At 43.5% G+C, this 22,549-nt stretch overlaps 1 protein-coding gene across 4 annotated transcripts in view; it reads right to left on the bottom strand.

Annotated features, from left to right (window-relative positions):
* The window catches only part of COL11A1 (collagen type XI alpha 1 chain), a 270,407-nt gene that overhangs the window by 220,285 nt on the left and 27,573 nt on the right, over positions 1-22,549 (bottom strand). For all 4 annotated transcript variants that reach the window (XM_079981011.1, XM_079981009.1, XM_079981010.1 and 1 more), the window contains exons 2-4: positions 15,903-16,070; positions 3,240-3,453; positions 1,648-1,810 (exon numbers count right to left, since the gene is read on the bottom strand). In XM_079981011.1, coding sequence (XP_079837137.1) covers positions 1,648-1,810; positions 3,240-3,453; positions 15,903-16,070 — 545 coding nt within the window. The remainder of the gene's footprint in view (positions 1-1,647; positions 1,811-3,239; positions 3,454-15,902; positions 16,071-22,549) is intronic.

The raw sequence follows: 22,549 nt of genomic DNA on the forward strand, positions 1-22,549 counted from the left end.
TGAGTAGCAAATGTCTGAGAGAAGCCTCTTTACTGACTGGTAACCAACCCTATGCAATGAGTTGCACTGTGTTCAGTGGGACTAAGTTCAATGCCAGCCCCAGGTAAGTATATAAAGATTAATATATTTTTGAAGGAAGTTAGGGTAGTGCTATGGTCTAAACCACTGAGCCCTAGGGTTGCCAATCAGAAGGTTGGCGGTTCGAATCCCCGCAACGGGATGAGCTCCCGTTGCTCGATCCCAGCTCCTGCCAACCTAGCAGTTTGAAAGCACATCAAGTGCAAGTAGATAAATAGGTACTGCTCCAGTGGGAAGATAAACGCCATTTCCATGTGCTGCTCTGGTTTCGGTGTTCCACTGCGCCAGAAGCGGCTTAGTCATGCTGGTCACATCAGCCGGAAAAATCATCTGCAGACAAACACCGGCTCCCTCAGCCTGTAAAGTGAGATGAGCGCCGCAACCCCAGAGTCATTCGCGACTGGCCTTAACTGTCAGGGGTCCTTTACCTTTACCTTTAGGCTCCTATTAACCTCATGATGGGCTATCAAACACCCTCAAAAAAGAGTGAAATAACTGATATATTATATATTGCTAATTTCCTCCTATCTCACTCTCATAAGAACAAGCAGGAAACCAAGATCCGAAAACAACAGGAAGATTAAATCTAAAGGAATAAATGAAAAAAAGAAGTGTAGAATTTTCCAAAATAAAAAAGGCAAATAAAGTATTTAGGACTCATGTAAAAGAAAAGTCTTTCTCTAACTGCTCTCTTAGAACTCCTTTAATGATATTCCTGCTCCATAGAGATAGAACTTGCAAAGCAGAAAGAAATTCATGAGATCAGAGCTATTTATTTACTTCAACATATCTTTCCCAAAGCGCTGGGATTGGTCAGTCCAGGTAGTATCAGTTTCTCTTATTATAATTTTGAATTATCAAACACAACAGAGTTTTCCCTTCTCCCTGCTTTGGTATTTTCCTTATATGGTGAGCTTAGAGATATTAGTTTTGTTTTTAGCATATACTTGTCTGCAGTGAATTTTTTAATGTCTTAATCACCAAGGTGCCACAAAGCCTTGGGGATCTCAGCTTTGCCTTGGGCAACATATACAGATTCCATTTCACCTCAGACAAGTCCAGAATCTCTCAGAAGCACCCAGATTCACCCAAATCTACTGTGCACCCCTAAAGAATATCCAACCTTAGTTGTGGGAATTCTCCAATTAGTAGGAGTGCAAATTCCAGTTACCTTAACAAATTGTTTTTTTAAAAAAAGATCCTTATGCCTAGGCAACTGTGAAAGAAGACCCTATCAGTTTCTCACAGCAACAGAAACTTTTGAGATTGGTTCAGTAGGAAACAAAGACATGAGCTATTGAGAAAGATATTTTTGGCCAAAACATGTTGGGCACATTGTATAAATAAAGAACTCATCCCTTTTGGGGCATCTGTGAGATTAATTTCTCTTTTTTTGCACATCAGCCATGAAAGAAAGCCAAGTGTTCTTTTCATAGTAAGCTGGCTTCTAAATGTGATTTCCATAAGCCTTATACTGATATAGTCCTAGACAGTTGAGATGAATGCCTGCAGTTTTCTTCTTTTGCAAGTACTGTATTCACAGACAAAATCCACTGTCTGAACACTTACCTCAAAAACTTCCTCATCAAGAATCCTTGTTCCAAAGACTGTGATGCCATTGGTGTCAACAATTGCTCGGTCACTCCTGCCAAGTGGTTTCGTGGTTTTCTTCTTACAGTCCACAATCAGAGTGACGGATTTCTTCTCCACACTAATGGCTACCCGATGCCACCTAGCAAAAGAACATAACTGATTTTGGTAAAATAGGAATGATTTTGTTCCCAAAGAATATTTGCAAATACAGTGGAACCTCAGTTGTTGAAGATAATCCATTCTGGAAGACCGCTTGACTTCCAAAATGTTCAACAACCAAGGCACAATCGCCATTTGGCAATTGCAATGAAGAAAATGGAGAAACATGCTTTGCAAGCTATTCAACTTCCAAGGCACATTCGAAAATGGAAGCATTCACTTCCAGGTTGTCGGCGTTCAAAAGCCAAAATGTTCGACTTCTGAAGCATTCGACAACCAAGGTTCCACTGTACCAATAGTTAGGGGGGGATGACCTATTATATTTATTCTAAATATTTATTTTCCATCCTACTCAGCAGGCAAGGCCTGCTGAACTTCACTGTCAACCACCCTACATTCACTGAATGTCTGCATTTAATAGTAAAGGTAAAAGTAAAGGACCCCTGACAGTTAAGTCCAGTCGCGAACAACTCTGGGGTTGCGGTGCTCATCTCACTTTACTGGCCGAGAGAGCCAGCATTTGTCCGCAGACAGTTTTTCTGGGTCATGTGGCCAGTATGACTAAGCCGCTTCTGGCGAACCAGAGCAGTGCATGGAAATGCCGTTTACCTTCCCGCCAGAGCGGTACCTATTTATCTACTTTCACTTTTTGGCATGCTTCGAACTGTTAGGTTGGCAGGAGCTAGGACCAAGCAACGGGAGCTCACCCCATCGCAGGAATTCAAACCGCCGACCTTCTGATCAGCAAGCCCTGGGCTCAGTGGTTTAGACCACAGCGTCACCTGCATCCCTGCATTCAATGGTAAAGGGACCCCTGACCATTAGGTCCAGTCACATATGACTCTGGGGTTGCGGCACTCATCTCGCTTTATTGGCCGAGGGAGCCGGTGTACAGCTTCCGGGTCATGTGGCCAGCATGACTAAGCCACTTCTGGCGAACCAGAGCAGCGCACGGGAATGCTGTTTACCTTCCCGCCAGAGCAGTACCTATTTATCTACTTGCACTTTGACATGCTTTCGAACTGCTAGGTTGGCAGGAGCAGGGACCGAGCAACGGGAGCTCACCCCGTCGCGGGGATTCGAACCGCCAACCTTCTGATTGGCAAGTCCTAGGCTCTGTGGTTTAACCCACAGCGCTGCCCGCGTCCCTGCATTCAATGGTACCACCCACCAAACACTCTACTGTAGCTATGCATTGTATGGATCAGCAGTGGTGGGAAATCTGGCTTTCAAGGAAATTTGTTTGCTATTACTGAACTTGCTGTTGAGGAATTCCTGATAAGCTTCCAGTTTTCTATAGAACACAATTTGGGGAGCGGGGGGTGGAATCCTGGTCTGGATCATCTGGCTGCAGGTATTAATTCTGTCCACCACCTTGGATGCCATATCCACCTTCGTTTTTCACTTACTTTCCATCAGCAATGTTGACCGTTCTGAAGAGGGGATAATCTTCCGGCGCAGGCTTCCCATTTTGATCCTCATACAGGAAGACAGGCGATCTGCCCACCTCAACACCAACTTGCTGGATGCCTTGTTCGTTGTAGACAGAAAAAAGAAAGGACTGGATCCCTTTTTTAGGTTTCACTGTAAATAGTATCGAAAAGTCTTCAGGGAAGTTTCCACCTGTCAAGAGAAAAATGCAGTGTCACTAATCTTGTGGAGAAGAAACGTCCTACACCTTAGGACTGCATGGTCACATCCCATGCCCAGGCAATGGTCTGGCCCTACATATGTCCTTCGTATGTGATTACGCCTCTCGCTTGCTTGCCTGGATTGAGAGTTACGCATCTGAATTTTGTATGGTTGGAATATAGTCAACTTACAGAGGTAGTGATCAATGCAGTTGCCCCATCGACTTTTTGCCTCTGGCCCTACCCTCTGTTGCCATGTGGCCCCCAGAAGATTGTGTACAAGGGAATGATAACCTTGGACTGAAAAAGGCTTCTAGCTCCTGACAAAGTGAATCAAACTTTCTATTACTTCTCTTGAAAACAAGTGCTACAAATCATGGGATGCTTCTTTCTCTTAAAACATTGTACTTTCCTTCCTATTCATTCCGCTCTACAAGCACTTAATTGTATGCCCACTTCTGAACCTCAATCACAATTTCTTTAAGTGCTGCAAAGAGAGAATAATGAAATCCCAAGTCCATTAAAACCAATTGGGCTGAGAAACTAATTTAGATGAAGACTCACATGATGAGATTTTACATCACTGCCTTTATTGCTTGTTCCTTCTTATTCTGCGATATGATACATGTAACCTGTAACTCCTTTTGTTCTCTATTCAGTTGCAGTTTTTACTGGTTGTTATCTGACAATGACCGCTCCCCACTTAAAACGGGGGGCGCCCTTTGCGTGGACGCGTGCAGCCCTGGATCTGGAGTGGCCCCATCAGCATAGGCTTTGCCTTCCCTCAGGTGGGATACCTGGAGGTCCCCGCCTACCCCAGTGAGTTGTCCAATCCCACCTGGGGGAAGCGTTGCCAGGGAAACCAGGCCAGGTAGGGGGAGGGATTACCTGCCCACACAATAGAGGGTGGATCTTAATTGGTAATCCTCACTTGGCTCCAGAGCTTCTCCCACCCTACCCACCCTTAGTTAATGTCTTCTTTTGCAGGTTAACTTTTCTTCATAGGTTTTGCAGGTTAACCTGTCTCCACAGGTATGCGGGCGCTGCTACGATAAGGTCGCTGTTAAAGGGCCGGAAAGGAATTTCCCTGCATTGGCAGGTTTCGCCTTTCCCGTAGCAAAACGTCACAACTTTGGCGGTATCAGGCCTTGGGCGGAATCCTTTAGTCCATCTTCCTCTTTGCGGCGGCGATACCAGGGTTCCCCGTTAAATGGGTTTTTGAAGGGAGGCTTTGGCCGTACGCCGAAAGGTCGTCATTGCTCTCCCCTGCGGCGGCGTAACGGGGGCGGCTATCTCTGCTTGAACATATGTTCTCCAGAGCCGGCCCATCCCCCCCACACACACTGGATAACCCTGATGCTCCCTAGGTCCCCGGCTGGGGACTAGGGAGGGAAAACGCCCAATGCCTGAGCCAAGGTCTACCCACATTTGAAATTTAATAAAGTTGTGGCCAATTTAATCCCATAGCACGTTGTCTAGAGTCGTTATTCCACATGACGGGGGGGACCACTCGGGATCTGGGGACTCCGCCTGTCCACACAATGAAAATTAACTTTAAAAAGCAATGGGGTTCCAATACCATTCTTGATTTTATTCACATGAAGTCCCCTCAAGTTCAGTAGAACTCACCTTTAATGAACTCACCTTCAATCTAAAGCACAGAATGAACTCAGGCTTGCTAGAGAGGTTAAAAGCAACAAAAAATGATTTTATGGGTATGTTCGTAGCAAAAGGAAGGACAAAGAAACAGTGGGGTCACTCAGAGGAGAAGATGGTGAAATGCAAACAGGGGACACAGAAAAGGATGAACTCCTCAATGCCTTCTTTGCCTCAGTCTTCTCCGATAAAGAAAACAATGCCCGACCTGAAGAATTTGGAGCAAATGATTCAGCAGAGGAAACACAGCCCAGAATAACTAAGGAGATAGTACAAGAATACTTGGCTAGTTTAGATGTATTCAAGTCTCCAGGGCCAGATGAACTGCATCCAAGAGTATTAACAGAACTGGCAGATGTGATCTCAGAACCACTGGCAGTCATCTTTGAGAATTCCTGGAGAACAGGCGAAGTCCCGGCAGACTGGAAGAGGGCAAATGTTGTCCCTATTTTAAAAAGGGGGGAAAGAGAGGACCCAAATAATTACCGCCCAGTCAGTCTGACATCAATACCAGGGAAGATTCTGGAGCAGATCATTAAGCAAACAATCTGTGAGCACCTAGAAAGGAATACTGTGATCACCAATAGTCAGCATGGATTTCTGAAAAATAAGTCATGTCAGACGAACCTGATCTCATTTTTTGACAGAATTACAAGCCTGGTAGGTGAAGGGAATGCAGTGGATGTAGCCTACCTTGATTTCAGCAAGGCATTTGACAAGGTGCCCCATGATATTCTTGTAAAGAAACTGGTAAAATGCAGACTTGACTATGCTACCACTCAGTGGATTTGTAACTGGCTGACTGACCGAACCCAAAGGGTGCTCAACAATGGTTCCTCTTCATCCTGGAGAAGAGTGACTAGTTGGGTGCCACGGGGTTCTGTCTTGGGCCCGGTCTTATTCAACATCTTTATCAACGACTTGGATGATGGACTCAAGGGCATCGTGATCAAATTTGCAGATGACACCAAACTGGGAGGGGTGGCTAACACCCCAGAGGACAGGATCACACTTCAAAACGACCTTGACAGATTAGAGAACTGGGCCAAAACAAACAAGATGAATTTTAACAGGGAGAAATGTAAAGTATTGCACTTGGGCAAAAAAAAATGAGAGGCACAAATACAAGATGGGTGACACCTGGCTTGAGAGCAGTACATGTAAAAAGGATCTAGGAGTCTTGGTTGACCACAAACTTGACATGAGCCAACAGTGTGACGCGGCAGCTAAAAAAGCCAATGCAATTCTGGGCTGCATCAATAGGAGTATAGCATCTAGATCAAGGGAAGTAATTGTGCCACTGTATTCTGCTCTGGTCAGACCTCACCTGGAGTACTGTGTCCAGTTCTGGGCACCACAGTTCAAGGAGGACACTGACAAACTGGAACATGTCCAGAGGAGGGCAACCAAAATGGTCAAAGGCCTGGAAACGATGCCTTATGAGGAACGGCTAAGGGAGCTGGGCATGCTTAGCCTGGAGAAGAGGAGGTTAAGGGGTGATATGATAGCCATGTTCAAATATATAAAAGGATGTCACATAGAGGAGGGAGAAAGGTTGTTTTCTGCTGCTCCAGAGAAGCGGACACGGAGCAATGGCTCCAAACTACAAGAAAGAAGATTCCACCTAAACATTAGGAAGAACTTCCTGACAGTAAGAGCTGTTCGACAGTGGAATTTGCTGCCAAGGGGTGTGGTGGAGTCTCCTTCTTTGGAGGTCTTTAAGCAGAGGCTTGACAACCATATGTCAGGAGTGCTCTGATGGTGTTTCCTGCTTGGCAGGGGGTTGGACTCGATGGCCCTTGTGGTCTCTTCCAACTCTATGATTCTATGATTCTAATCATGTAGGCTGCAATGAAACTGTGTCACAACAAAATAAATGGAACTTACTTGTGAGTAAGCATGATTAGGACTTGAGTGTTGGTCTCATTGATTTTAGTGTGGCTTGGGCAAGCCTAATATTGGTCACAATCATCCATCTTCTGGTAACCTAGATCACTGTAATGCACTCTACATGGGACTACTCTTGAAGACAGTCAAGAGGCTGCCACAATTTTGCATGGTGCGGCTTATCAGAATCATAGAACACCAATTGTGCAGAAGCTGCACTGACTACCTATATGCTACCAACCCCAATTCAAGATGTTGGTGTTAAATTATACAAAGCTAAATAAATGGGGACCCATATAGTTGAAGGAGCATTCAGAAGTAATATTCCTTGTCTTTGCATGTGTGATAGATACATGTGTGCCCATATGATTTGTGTATGTGTGTGTGTGTGTGTGTGTGTGTGTGTGTGTGTGTAGGAGAGTGAAAGTGTGTGTGTGTGTGTGCTTCCGGAAGGTAGTGAGATCAAGTTTCTGTGTATGCCTGGTGTACACCTTTGGTTATTTAGATGTTTCTGAACTCCAGCTCCCACCAGCTCCAGGCAAGTATGGCCAATAGCAAGGAATATTGAGAACTGTAGTTCAGCAACATCTGGAGGGCCAGATGTTCCCCATATCTGAGTTATGCATTTAATAATAATAATAATAATTTTTTATTTATATCCCGCCCTCCCCAGCTTCGGTCGGCCTCAGGGCGGCTAACAACAATAAAAGTCCTGCATTTATTTATTGCTAAGCAGCAAACTGGCTCGACTGCTTAACATCAAAAAAACATATTAAGTGGCTTACGGTAAAAGACAGAAAAACATAGCATGGTGTAAAAGCGAATTATTTTGCTGGTTTCCTTTCTGCCCAATATTCCAGCCTACCATGATAATTTTGAATGCTATTTCCATCTTCCATAGCATTAAGCTAAGTGTCATTTGCAAATTTGATAAGCATCCCCTCTACACCATGTGAGTCAGGGGACCTGTAGATGAATGAAATAACTGTGGAGAGAGCTGTTCCTGTTTTAGACACTCGAAGCCCTTAGTGCATCTCAGAAAAGAAGGAGTAAAGCGAGTTCATTTTCAAAGCCCAAATTAGAACCGCTTAGCATCCCGGTGGGATGGGCTCCAACGTAATTTGCATTTGAGCGATATAAAACTGCTGGGGCTGAATCATAAAGTGGCTTTGTGGAGCTTAAACAACATTAGATGCTCTACAGGTTTCAAATTGCTTAAGCTCCTTAAAACCGCTGTAAGTGAGAGAGGGTTTAAACAGATTATGCTCACGGAAGGTTTTGAAATATTCCAAGCCATTTGAATCTGTCTCTAACCTTGGATACAATTCTGGAAATTTGACTTGTAAAACCTTTCAGAAAGAAAGGCAAATTTAAGGGCAGAAGCTACAGGAGGTGGGCATGACTTGCTTGATGAACTGAGACCATCGTTTCAAAAACCTATGGATTTCTTTATAACCCTATTTGTGTTTCACCTGTTTATTCAAGAGGCATAACTATATTTTTTTATTAATGCATACATTTTTTCCATTTTGATCTGTTTTGTTTATTTCAACAACAACAAAAAACCAAAAAACCCAACAGCCTAACTTTATTACCATAACATGACCATTTGTGAGCTACGCCAATATGGAAGCACTTCAATCACAGAAGTTATATGAAAGTTCCTGTTAGTTGGAAGGAATTTATTTGAGAAGAAGAAGAAGAAGAAGAAGAAGAAGAAGAAGAAGAAGAAGAAGAAGAAGAAGAAGAAGAATAGTAGTAGTAGTAGTAGTAGTAGTAGTTTGGATTTGATATCTCGCTTTATCACTACCCGAAGGAGTCTCAAAGCGGCTAACATTCTCCTTTCCCTTCCTCCCCCACAACAAACACTATGTGAGGTGAGTGGGGCTGAGAGACTTCAAAGAAGTGTGATTAGCCCAAGGTCACCCAGCAGCTGCATGTGGAGGAGCGGAGACGCGAACCCGGTTCCCCAGATTACGAGTCTAGCGCTCTTAACCACTACACCACACTGGCTCTCAAGGACTCCTCAAGGCTTAAAAGGGCTGCCAGCCTCTGACTTATTCAAAATGAGAATGAAAGCCAGGTATCGTGTGTAGGGCTTCCAGGAAGGTGGTTCTTATCAATTGTAAGCTATAGGATTTTATAATTTGTATGGGGGTCCAGAAACATTTCCATTATATGTGGTGCATCAGCACCTTCTCCTCCTTTCCCTAAATATTTCTTGTTGTTTTTCTGTTTCTATGGGTTTCCCCCCTCCTCATTTCACTCACCCACCCCACTTCCCCCATCCAGTTCTCCAAACCACCCCCTCTTCTCCTTACAACTCACCCCACAAAACCCATTACAGCTTGTCCAATCCCCACCTCTTTACACCAACATTTTTTCCCCAACCTTGGGTTCCCAGATATTGTTGGACTACAACTCCCATCTCCCCCAGACAGCTTAGGCAGCAGCCATGGATGACAGGAGTTGTAGTCCAACGACATCTCGGGACCCAAGACTGAAGAACACAGCTTTAGACCAACCACACATTAAGTGACAACAAAGAAACAAATGTGCATTGTATTGGAAGCACTTTCTGTCGACACGTACAACAATAGAGCATCCTACGTGTGCAAGCTATTTTGTTCACAGCTGAAAATGGATATGCTCAGCGTCCTACCTTTCGGCACAAGTGACTGCAAAAAGGAAGAAAAAGCTCAGAGCTGCACAAATGAGGGCCAGATGGACGGAGAGCTTCAGACTTGAAAGGAACTGAACACCTGCCTTGTCTGAACTGTTAATCTAATCTAAAGGATATGCTGAGAATGTTTAAGGCAGGTGGCACTAATTCATCTAGTCTGGGCATGTGCTTTCAGGCTGCTAGAACAAACTGCAGATAGAAAACCCTGTGGGAAGGTCATGGACAGAGGTTTTGAAGCGTTCTCCCAAATTGGGCAGTGGATAGCATTATCTTTACTAGATTGAGTTTTTAAAAAACACAACTCCTCCCAGCTGCTTACTGTAGAAAACAAGGCTTTATGTATTCCTCTGAGCTCAAGTGAGTATCTGTAAATATTAGCATCCTTTGGCCACCAAAATATTAAATGCAATATTTGTCTTTCAAAAGCTAAATGCATTTATCTCAGCCTTAAGTTCACTGATTTCAACTTTGAGTATGTCCTGCCAACCTAGCAGTTCGAAAGCATGTCAAAGTGCAAGTAGATAAATAGGTACCGCTCCGGCGGGAAAGTAAACAGCATTTCTGTGTGCTGCTCTGGTTCGCCAGAAGCGGCTTAGTCATACTGGCCACATGACCCAGAAGCTGTCTGCGGACAAATGCCGGCTCCCTCAGACTATAGAGCAAGATGAGCGCGCAACCCCAGAGTCGGTCACGACTGGACCTAATGGTCAGGGGTCCCTTTTCCTTTACTTTAACCCTGCATATCATCCATTATCTTTACTATACAGTGGTACCTCGGGTTACAGGCGCTTCAGGTTACAGACACTTCAGGTTACAGACTCCGCTAACCCAGAAATAGTACCTTGGGTTAAGAACTTTGCTTCAGGATGAGAACAGAAATTGTGCAATGGCAGTGCAGCAGCAGTGAGAGGCCCCATTAGCTAAAGTGGTACCTCAGGTTAAGAACAGATTCAGGTTAAGAACGGACCTCCAGAACAAATTAAGTTCTTAACCTGAGGTACCATTGTATAGACTTAAAGGGGGGGGAAACATAAATACACAATTCTCTCAGTGTCTTCCTGTAAAAAAGTAACTTTGGTCCTCAAATGGTCTTCAGAATAACAACTTGATACAGCTCTTCAAGCTGAAGCTAGTAACTGCAAATATTAGCATTCTTTTGCCAGCCACGTATTAAATGTGACAGTTTTCATTTGAGAGTTTGAAGGCATTGCTTGAGTATCACATCTCAAACTTTGAAATGTGAATGGAATTTCATTTCGTGTATCCAGTACACCTAGGCTGGATTGAGAGGGGATGCAGGTGAGCATATGCCCCAGGCAGCAAATTAAGGGGTGGGGGTGGCCGAATGGAATCTGCATGGCAGAGAGGAGGCAAGCTGAGCATGCCCAGAACTAACTCCTCTTTCATGTTCCTTTGAAGGATAGAATGCTCCATCCATTCTCAGCCAGCCTACTCACTTTCTGCATGCAATACCTACGGCTGCAAGACAAGTGCTAACATATAGGCTGCTGTGATTACCACTGTATACAAAATCCACATCAGTATGAAATACAATTGCATCTCACCTGCCAAACATTACTGAATGTGCTGTCAAATATCAAATAATAAAATCAGGTACCATGGTACCAGAACTGCAGATATACAATATTCTAAGATATTCAAGAAATATTTTATTTTTTAAAACTCATTTTTATTTCAATTTTACTGCACAAACACCCACACCCCCAGTTGAAAATGAAAATTATAAATGAACATACAAAAAGATAAAGAAGGGAAAAAAAATGAAAATTACAGACACAAATATGAATAACTAAAAAAAGAAAAGATAAATATATCGTATAGTACTAAGGTCCAGTATAAATAAGAAAAACAATATAATGGAATGGAAAGTCAACCAGAAGAAAAGATGAAATGAAATATGGTATAATTACAGTATATTCAGGAAATATTTTATTGATATGCCTTGGCTTAGCTCATCACTGGAGCAGAATGACCAAACAAGCAAATAAACATATAAAATGTTTGGATGGTTGAAAACAACAGCAGTCCCCTTCCCAGAAGCCCACAAGTTTGTTTGTTCATACTAGGTCCTGATTTGGCTTAGCATGATGTGCTCATGAGGACGGTATCAGATTTTGTGAAGTTCTACAGCAAACTGAGCTGGTTCACACATAATGTTAAACCATAGTTAACAAGTAGTTGTGGTTTAATGAAAATGAGAAGCATAGTAGTGCACACTACTGATTAGCTCCTTCCTCTCTTCTGTCTTCAGGAGGCAAGAAATCAGAGGCTAGCTTTGCACTGTATGTGAACAAGTATTCTTGTTTTATTTCCCATAAAGAAATGACAAGTGGTAAGCCAGGAATAAATCTGGAAAGAAACGAACCACAAGCACTCACCTTTGATTTGTTTCTTCACAGCATGACAAAGACAGGAGCAGGGGAGGAGAGTGACAGAGGCATTAAGCCTTAGTATGTGTATATATATATACAGTGGTGCCTCGCAAGACGAAAAGAATCCGTTCTGCGAGTCTCTTCGTCTAGCGGTTTTTCGTGTTGCGAAGCAAGCCTATTGACGGCTTAGCGGATTAGCGCTATTAGCGGTTTAGCGGCTTTTAGCGGCTTATCGGCTTAGCAGATAAGCGGCTTAGCGGCTTAGAAAAAGGGGGGGGAGGAAAAAAACCCGCAGGAACTCGCAAGACAAAAATGTCAAGCCCATAGGAAATTCGTTTTGCGAAGCGCCTCCAAAACAGAAAACTCTTTCGTCTAGCGAATTTTCCGTCTTGCGAGGCATTCGTCTTGCGGGGCACCACTGTGTGTGTGTGTGTGTGTGTGTGTGTGTGTGTGTGTGTGTGTATATATATATATATATATATATTGCTATGGTTTAACATTATTCACAAACCAAGGCTCTGTCAGGTTTGGGTGACATGACAAGCAACAGTTAATTTTTTTAAAAGGAAGAAAACTCTTCTAAACGCTTCCTCGCGGCCACACCAGAGAAGGACAGGGGTTAGTCACAAGACCTGGGGAAGACTAGGCTCAGTCACATAACAATAAACCATGGCTTGTCATGTTTTCATTTACCTTGGGTATTAACATTATTTTGCCCTCCACTTCCTTGTAGCTATTATTCTGCCTGCCATAAGACTATCCTGTACTGGAGTTTAGTGCTCTCCAGTTACATAATTGTTTTTAAAGGTAGAATAATTTGTTCAGGTAACAGGGGAACTAAACTCACTGACAGCCTTAAAGTGATGATGCTGTGTTCACAGACGGTTTTGTGCTCAGTTCATTAAAGCATTCACATTCTCTCCACTTCTTTTGTTCAAGTGGAGAACTATGAATGTGTGTGTGTGTTTTCTCTTTTCCTCCGCTGTTCAAATGGTCCCCCCCCCCTTCTTCTTCACCTGCGTTCCCAGAGAGAAAAGTTCTTGAGGCCATCTGGGGGGCAGAAATGTTAGTTCCTCAGATTAGTTCTAACACTAGAAATCCTACAAAAGTCACAAAAGAAGAAAGGGCGGTGAGCAAGGAAGACAGAGCCAAAGGCTATTTTAATTTAGGTAACTGCCAACATACAGCATAATGAGCGTGTTTACTCTGGCAACCAAACACACACACACACAAAAACACACCAAAATGAGCAGCTTCCATATCGCTGCCAAACCTACCAACTATATTACAGTGTCATTCTGAAAAAATAAAAACCAGCAGCAGCAGCCTAACTGCAAGTTAACACAAGACTTATTTCCCCTCAAGGGAATGTCTGTTCTGCACTCTCCAGCCCTGGCTTTGGCAGAGGGCATTTTATTCTCTGCTAACAGCTTCTAAAAGGCAGCGGTCCAATGACCATTCAAGAGCTTTCAATGGCAAGGTCACTGTGATTTAAGACTGAGTGACAGCTCCGCTCTACCATCAGTTCTTATTTGTGTAAGCGAGCCTCTTCTCAAAAAAGAGAGAGAAAAGCTCTCTAGCTAGGGCATTAGGTGGCAGGAAAACCCTGATAAAGCAAGGGGGTTCTTTAATACTCTCGAAGAGTGACCCTGAAGAGAGTGCCATTGTTCCCGAGCGACTCAGAGCTCGTTTTCAAGGGCAGCTGCTGCACAGGCCGGCAGAGAGATGCTGCTTCCTCAGGAGGAGACAGTTGTCAGGTGGCCAACACTGAGAGAGAATCTCCGCTCGCATAGGGCCAGGAAGTCTGACTGCTTAAATCCCATTGGAATGAATGGGATTTCAGTAGCAACCACCGTGCTGGACCGCAGCCACTAAGTTGTAAATTCCAGCGTGTTCAATCTATTTTTCTTCTCCTCAGGCTCGCCAACTGCTCCTTATTTCAAGACTAATATAGTGGTACCTCGGGTTAAGTACTTAATTCATTCGAGAGGTCCGTTCTTAACCTGAAACTGTTCTTAACCTGAAGCACCACTTTAGCTAATGGGGCCTCCTGCTGCTGCCGCACCACCAGAGCATGATTTCTGTTCTCATCCTGAAGCAAAGTTCTTAACCCGAGGTAATATTTCTGGGTTAGCGGAGTCTGCAATCTGAAGTGCATGTAACCTGAAGCGTTTGTAACCCGAGGTACCACAGTTCCTTCTTTAAAAATACAAAAAGTTAATACTATCTCTGTACTTCAGGCAGATATACTTTCTGGTCTGGTTACCACTGACAAGGTGACCCTCTGTGTCACAAAAGCTTATCCCCTACAAAGGCATACCTTCCAACATTTCTCTGATGAAAATAGGAAAAAGGTAAAGATAAAGGACCCCTGGATGGTTAAGTCCAGTCAAAGGCATCTATGGGGTTGCGGTGCTCATCTTGCTTCAGGCCGAGGGAACCAGCGTTTGGCCACAGACAGCTTTCCGGGTCATGTGACCAGCATGACTAAACTTCTTCTGGCACAAGGGAACACCATGACGTAAGCCAGAGCACACGGAAACACTGTTTACCTCCCTGCCACAGTGGTACCTATTTATTTACTTGCACTGGCGTGCTTTTGAACTGCTAGGTTGGCAGAAGCTAGGACACAGCAACAGGAGCTCACCCTGTTCCAGGGATTTGAACCACCGGCTGTCTGATTGGCAAGTCCCAGAGGCTCAGTGTTTAGACCACAGCGCCAACTGCATCTGATGAAAATAGGGACATCCTATCCATACCCTCCAACATTTCTCCGATGAAAATATGGATGTCCAGTTCTACTTTTCTAGAAAAGGAGGTGACAGAACTTACCATGAACACCACCCTTGTTCTCTTAGAATGGCAATGGCACCCTTTGTGGCCCTCCATATACTATTGGACTATAGCTGTCATCATCCCTGATCACTGTCCATGCTGGCTGGTGCAGATGGGTCTTGAAGCTCAACAACATCTGAAAAACTATGTGTTCCTTACTCCTGACATCATATCCCAGTCTATACTGTAATCTGAAAACAGTATAATCCTATAGATCTCTACCCCACAGGAAGCCACAATGAAATCACTGGTGCTTAAGAACAGAGGCTAAACCAATTCTCCAGTTCCGTTACAATGGGAAACTATGATTTAATTAAAAAATCCAGAAGCCTTCTGTTGCAAAGGGAAGGGGTGGTGGTTCTAATTTACATTATTTGTTTCTAAATTGTCTGCAATCTACAACGTAATTTGTCATGGTGCCTGGGTAACTTTACCAGAAAGAAAATGAACTTTCTATATCATCACTTCCTGTGATGCTTTAATGTGCTTCCTAAGGAGGGGTTGGGAACTGTTCCATGGTAAAATGTAGCCACACAAGCCCCTCTATCTGGCCTTTGGGACTCTCCCCAGGCTACACATCAGACCTGCATGCTCCTTGAGTGCTTTCATTTGTCAGGAAGCTGACATTAAACTCTGATAATGCTTCTTGTTTTCCTGAATTGAGGCTGGACAGGGGATGAATGAGTCTACTGTATGAAGGTCAAATTTATATTTGGCGCTCTGCTCACTTTGGCTTTTGGCCCCATCCAGCACTCATATGTTGCCCCTGAAAAGCTGTCCGGAAGGGAATGTGGTCCTCATTTTCAAAAGAAGTTCCCCACCCCTGTTCTAAAGTGTTGGTTGATGAAATGAAGTGTTGGTAAATGAAATCATAACCATAGTTTTGGGGTGTCATAAGCTTAAAGACAAAGCCAAGAGCCTGTAAAAACATAAAAGATCAACTTCGCCCAAAAATAAATATTGCAACTCACAAACAGCTCCCCTCACCTGGGTACAATTGTTTGGTTGGAGCACTGAGTTGTGCGTTTTTTGAAACTCTGTAGGCAACATCTGATCCTTTGGAATTCCTTCTGTTTATGCAAATTCCGGCTGTTTTTGATATTCCTTCCGGTGAATTGTGAAACTCTAATGCTTTGAGCACGTCGACTGGCTCAGCTGAAAAACAAAGAGAAAAAAGACATTATTCACACTCCTTCCAAAATATTGCATTTGCTCACTTCTTAGAAACTGAACTGATGTATTCGGAGCATGTTCAGGGATTGAACATCATTTTGGGTCACCCCCCCAAAATAAAGCTCTGGTGGTACAAAGCTTATTAGCAAATGTCCAATAGGTCCAACAGCCCCTGAGCTCCCTTGCTTGTGCTAGCAGAAATTAGGATCTCATGAAATAAGACTGGTCAGAGTCACAACAAATGCAGGAGGCCAGTATCCCTCCAATCCACTAATCTCCAACCTCTATCTTTTTCTCCAGAAACAGATGCAGCAGAAGGAAGGTTATCAGGAAATCAGGTGTGGAGTTAGGAAGATATGACTGTGCATACTCCAAACTAATATGGCAGAGTTGGCTGGAAGAGGGAGGAAGTCTAAGGCAAGAGTCTGAAGGCAGCCCTGTTTAGGGAAGCTTTTAATGTTTAATAGGTTATTGTATTTTAGTGTTCTGTTGGAAGCCACCCAGAGTGGCTGGGGAAACCCAGCCAGATGGGCAGGGTATAAATAATAAATTATTATTATTATTATTATTATTATTATTATTATAGCAACGGAAAGAAAGAAGGAAGGAAGGAAGGAAGGAAGGAAGGAAGGGAGGAAGGAAGGAAGGAAGGAAGGAAGGAAGGAAGGAAGGAAGGAGTAATCAAAGGGTGACAAAGGTCCCCTGGATTTAAGAAATCTCTCTTATTTTAAAGGGGAAGGTCTTTAATCCAAACTATCATACACCACTTTTAAAGCATTTTTGCTTAGACCTCATGAGAAAGATGTCTTACGATGTACCACAAACTTTACATTTGTCAGGGTGCCATGAAGCAGGAGCCGTGGGGAATCTGTGCATCAAAGAGGTAAAGTCAAAGAGACAAATTTACCTCCACCACAAACTTTAGACCAGATTTTAGACCAGAAGCATTCCACGAGAGAACAGAGAAAGGATCAGGGAGGGGCTAAGTCACTCCTAATATGAGCAAATTGCCATAAGGGTGCAACACTGCGGAACTGCCCAGATTTGGAAGCTGCACTCCTGGCCCTGGGCAACAACACAGGTTGTGCTGCCACCACAAGACAATCAACTCTTACAAATTGGTGGGCAAGGAGCATGCATGACCAGCGCCATCTTTTGTATGACAATTACAATTTATTTACTATTTATTAATTAAATTTACACACCATCCTTCTTCAGAATATCACAGGGCAGTTTACAGTATAAAAACACAAAAATACATAACATATAACCACCACCCCACACACATTGTTTAATTAGCCAAAGGCCTGGGAGAAGAGGAATGTTTTTTACTGATGCTGAAAGATATGCAATGAAGGCTCCATTTGAAAACCAAGGCACAGCTTCCAATTGGCTGCAGGGGCTTCCTGCACTCAAGCGGAAGCCGCATTGGATGTTCAGTTTCCAAAAAATGTTCACAAACCGGAACACTTACTTCCGGGTTTGCAGTGCTCGTGAGCTGATTTGTTTGACAACTAAGCCGTTTGAGAATCAAAGTACCACTGTATAAGGATTTCTTAACCTGAAGAGTAACGCTAAAATATCAACGAGGAGGAAGGCAAGTAGTCATAGATTTGTCTTTGAACAGATGCAATGATAGCTAACATCCTTGACCATTGGCCATGCCAGCCAACATTTAGAGGGTACCACATTGGCACAGAAACCTGGCACAGAAGAAATCAAACTGAGAAGAGACACAGCTACAACAACCAGGGACCCAACTTTGGTAGACCACAGAAAGAAGTTTATACAGAAAACATTTCCTCAGTGAAAAAGAGGAAACTTTAAACAAGTTACGTAGCATGCTATCAGTTTGATCAAAAGTTGGATTTCATTCAGCAGTCCACCCTTCTGTTCACCACTCTTACCAAAATGATAGCTTTATCATGCTTTGTCGTGGTTTTCTCTCTAGCTGGAAACTGAGGGCAAGTCATGGATTATCTCACCACTGCACTGAGCAAAATCCCTCCAAATGTAGTCAGGAGGAAAGGGGTGATTTCCAGCAAGAAATTGGTGCATTTCCTCATCAGAATCCAGAGCACATTCTGAATAAAGACACAGCTGCTTTTTTCTTAAAAATGCAAGTAGTAATAATAATAATAATAATAATAATAATAATTTTTATTTATACCCCGCCCTCCCCAGCCAAGGCTGGGCTCAGAGCCTTGGTAGATAGGAAAACCAGAAGCTGCCTGCATGTAGACAGTATTCTTCAACATTGGGTCCCCAGATGTCATTGGACTACAGCTCCCAACATCTTAGACCATTGGATAAACTGGCTAAGGATGATGGGAGCTGTAATCCAACAATGGCTGGGGACCCAAAGTTGAAGAATACTGAAGGGAAATAGTAAGTCAGATCACTGGAACTTGAAAGATAGGGTTCTCTTGGTCTTTCCCTAGTCTGCCACAACTTAAGATATTTCAGGGTTTTTTTCTGGCTGCAGAAACATATGCATAAACCATGGGTTGGCCTGTGCACCCGCATTTGTCACTCACCAACATTAAGCACCAAACTACATGCCACAATAAAACCCACTGTTAAAAATGCATGCTGGATTCAGCTAGTTTTAGCTCAGTGGCAGAGCACATGCAGAAGGTCCCAGCTGCGATCCAGGTAGGATTGAGGAAGAAGAAGAAGAAATGAAGAAGAAGAAGAAGAAGAAGAAGAAGAAGAAGAAGAAGAAGAAGAAATAGAAGAAGAAGAAGAAGAAGAAGAAGAAGAAGAAGAAGAAGAAGAAGAATTTGGACTTGATATCCTGCCTTTCACTTCCCTGAAGGAGTCTCAAAGCGGCCAACAATCTCCTTTCCCTTCCTCCCCCACAACAAAGACTCTGTGAGGTGAGTGAGACTGAGAGACTTCAGAGTAGTGTGACTGGCCCAAGGTCACCCAGCAGCTGCAGGTGGAGGAGCGGGAAAGTGAACCCGGTTCACCAGATTACGAGTCCACTGCTCTTAACCACTACACCATGCTGGCAGAAAGACCTGTATCTGACACCATGGAGAGCTCCTGTGGCTGGTGAGCATAGACAACTGGTGCAATATATGTTCTGACCACCTGGTTCCTGAATGACTGAATAAATGAGCAACACTTGCTAAACAGGACTCTGAAAATATATATATATATATATATATATATATATATATATATATATATATATATATAAAATTGCAAGGTTAGTGTATTCTATCTAAGGATGGATATATCTGTCGATTTTGGTTTCTCCCAGTTTCTCATTTTTCCATTATCATGTCAGTTTGACATTTTGGTAATAAAGAGAATACTTTCACACACATTTCATACAGGAAGCTCAACAGGTAAAGCATGAGACCCCCTTAATCTCAGGGTTATGGGGTCAAGATCTACACTGAGCAAAAGTTTCCTACATTGCAGAGGGTTGAATAAGATGAACCTTGTGGGCCCATAACTCTACAATTCTATGATTCTCATAATATATGCACTTCTACACGATTTTGACTATAGTTCACAGCTTACAAGCAATTCTTTCCAATGTACTGTATGTCAGTATGCTATTTTCCCTAATATACACATTTTTGTGTGAACTTTTCTCTAATATACACATTTTGTACCTCCGTTTTAAAACCAAAGAACTGCACCACAAAATTCTAAGGAGGCCAAATTTCAAAGCATAACTGTGTTTCTATTAGCATATTGGTTCAAGAAGTGAAAATTCCTTGCACCCCTATCCGATCTCCCATCCACTAGTCCTATCTAAGCTCTTAGAAGAAAGCAAGTGGCAGCAAATCTTATAACCAAACTTAAGTCCTTTCAGTACCCAGTACTCATCACAACCAGCTTCTTTCACAACAAAAGGAGGTATCAGCTTGGGTCCAATGGCAAACTCGAGAGTTTAAAGTTTAACCCATTTTATCCCCAGAGCAACCCTGTGGAGTAGACTAGGCCTAGAGAAAGTGGCAAACCCAATGCCATCCAGTGAAATTCATGGCTGAGTGGGAATCTGAAGACAAATCTTTCTATCTGAATTCCAGCAGTCCAATGGTTATTTGGCTTTCAATTCTGTAAACAGGTCCTGAAAATTGTCCCAAAGGACAATTGCTTACTGAGGCTCCCCCTGCATAAGAAGATTTAACTGACTGATTAATTAATACTGGCTTAGGGGGATTATAGTATTTTTACAAGGAATATGCATGTACATTAACCAGGGGTAACATTTTTATGGATTCTTAACCTGGAGACTGGATTAGGAAATTCTCAAGAGACATTCCAGCTTTATGATGCTATGACTGCATTTATAAAAGCCAGGCTCTGTAGCTTTGATCCCTTTAGATAAATTGCATCTAACCAACATTCAAACCAACCAAGTTAACCACTGGCTAGATAACATTGCATAAAATTAAGTGAAGCCTTATCCTAGGCAGGACATAAAAGCCTTATTATTTATACATCAACATCCATTTGCTGCAGATATGGGGAAGCAGTGGCCCTCCAGATGTTGTTGAACTCCAACTCCTATCAGCCCAGTCAACATAGCCAATGATGGAGTCGCAGGTAACAGAATCATAATATCACAAAATATAGAATCAATGCTGGAATCTCAACTAAATCATACAGGACTGATGGCCATCCAACCTCTGCTTAAAAACCTCCAGTGAAGGAGAGTCTGCAACAGGTTTCCTCAACCTCGGCCCTCCAGATGTTTTTGGCCTACAACTCCCATGATCCCTAGCTAGCAGGACCAGTGGTCAGGGATGATGGGAATTGTAGTCTCAAAACATATGGAGGGCCAAGGCTGAGGAAGCCTAGTCTACAACATCCTGAGGGAATCCATTCTGCTATCAAACAGCTCTCACTACTAGGAAGTTTTTCATGATGTTTAGTCAGAATCTCCTTTCTTGTATCTTGAAGCCATTGGTTTGAGGCTTACCCTCCAGAGCAGGAGAAAACTGAGGAGATTTCACCCCTCCCATATCCTAGAATCTCCTGACGAGTCTGCTGATTCTCCAGAGAGGAGGAGCAGTGTTCTGCTTTCTACTTATTCAGCTCCAGCACCACACCAAAGAGTCAGTCAGTCAGTCAGTCAGTCAGTGTGTCGGAGAGAGAGAGAGACTGTGTGTTAGAGATCGTGTGTAGAGATAAGGTTGCTGCTAAGAGCAGCTGCAGACATTCAGTGCAGCATTCATTTATGCTTAGACCTATTTAGCTCTGTATATAGTTTTGTATTATAGTTGTAGTTATAGAATAAAAGAAGATATTCTACAGAGCTGCTCTCCGAGTCGTTTGTACACTGCTAGACTCTGCTATACTCTGCTGTGCGACGACTGTATTGTGTATTGTGGAAGTGAATCCGGTGCTCACAACTCTAAGCTGTGAGTCCACAGCACTTTGACCTGTTCCTGTGCAGAAGGTGGTCTCTGGAAGTGCTATCCAGCTCGCCTAGCCCAGTCGGGGTTGAAGTGCATGAGTCCAGTTGGTGACACTGGCTCAAGGGCGATGCTGACAAAAACAAGCTTGCTCCATCTTCCATGCGTCTCCACCCCCATCATTCTGCCCGGACGCTGAGGTCCAGCGCCGAGGGCCTTCTGGCGGTTCCCTCATTGCGAGAAGCAAAGCTACAGGGAACCAGGCAGAAGGCCTTCTCGGTAGTGGCGCCCGCCCTGTGGAACGCCCTTCCAGCAGATGTCAAAGCGATAAACAACTACCTGACATTCAGAAGACATCTGAAGGCAGTCCTGTTTAAGGAAGTTTTTAACGTGTGATATTTTACTGTATTTTTGGTTTTTATGGAAGCCGCCCAGAGTGGCTGGGGAGGCCCAGCCAGATGGGCGGGGTATAAATAATAAATTATTATTATTATTATTATTGTAAATATACTTGAAGATAGCTATCACATCGCTGTGGTCTAAACCACAGAGCCTAGGGCTTGCCGATCAGAAGGTCGCAGTTTGAATACCCGCAACAGGGTGAGCTCCTGTTGTTCGGTCCCTGCTCCTGCCCACCAAACATTTCAAAAGCATGTCAAGTGCAAGTAGATAAATAGGTACCTCTCTGGGGGGAAGGTAAATGGCATTTTCATGCACTGCTCTGGTTCACCAGAAGCGACTTAGTCATGCTGGCCACATGATCCAGAAGCTGTCTGTGGACAAACACCGGCTCCCTCGGCCTATAGAGCGAGATGAGTGCCGCAACCCCAGAGTCGTCCACGACTGGACCTAACGGTCAGGGGTACCTTTACCTTTACCACATCTCCTCTTAGTCTCCCCTTTGCCAGTCAAAACATACCCAACTCCCTCATAAGGCTTGGTTTCTAGATCCTTGATCATCTTGGTCTGCTGGAGAACCACATGTTCCCCATCCCAGTTTTAGTGACTTGCTTTATTCCCTCAGCAGAGATGTCAAGCACCAGTGAAGTGAGAGGCTGGAGGGGCACTCCACACAACCAA

Source organism: Podarcis cretensis, assembly GCF_951804945.1.
Source record: "Podarcis cretensis genome assembly, chromosome: 6".
NCBI classification, from domain to species: Eukaryota; Metazoa; Chordata; class Lepidosauria; order Squamata; family Lacertidae; genus Podarcis; species Podarcis cretensis.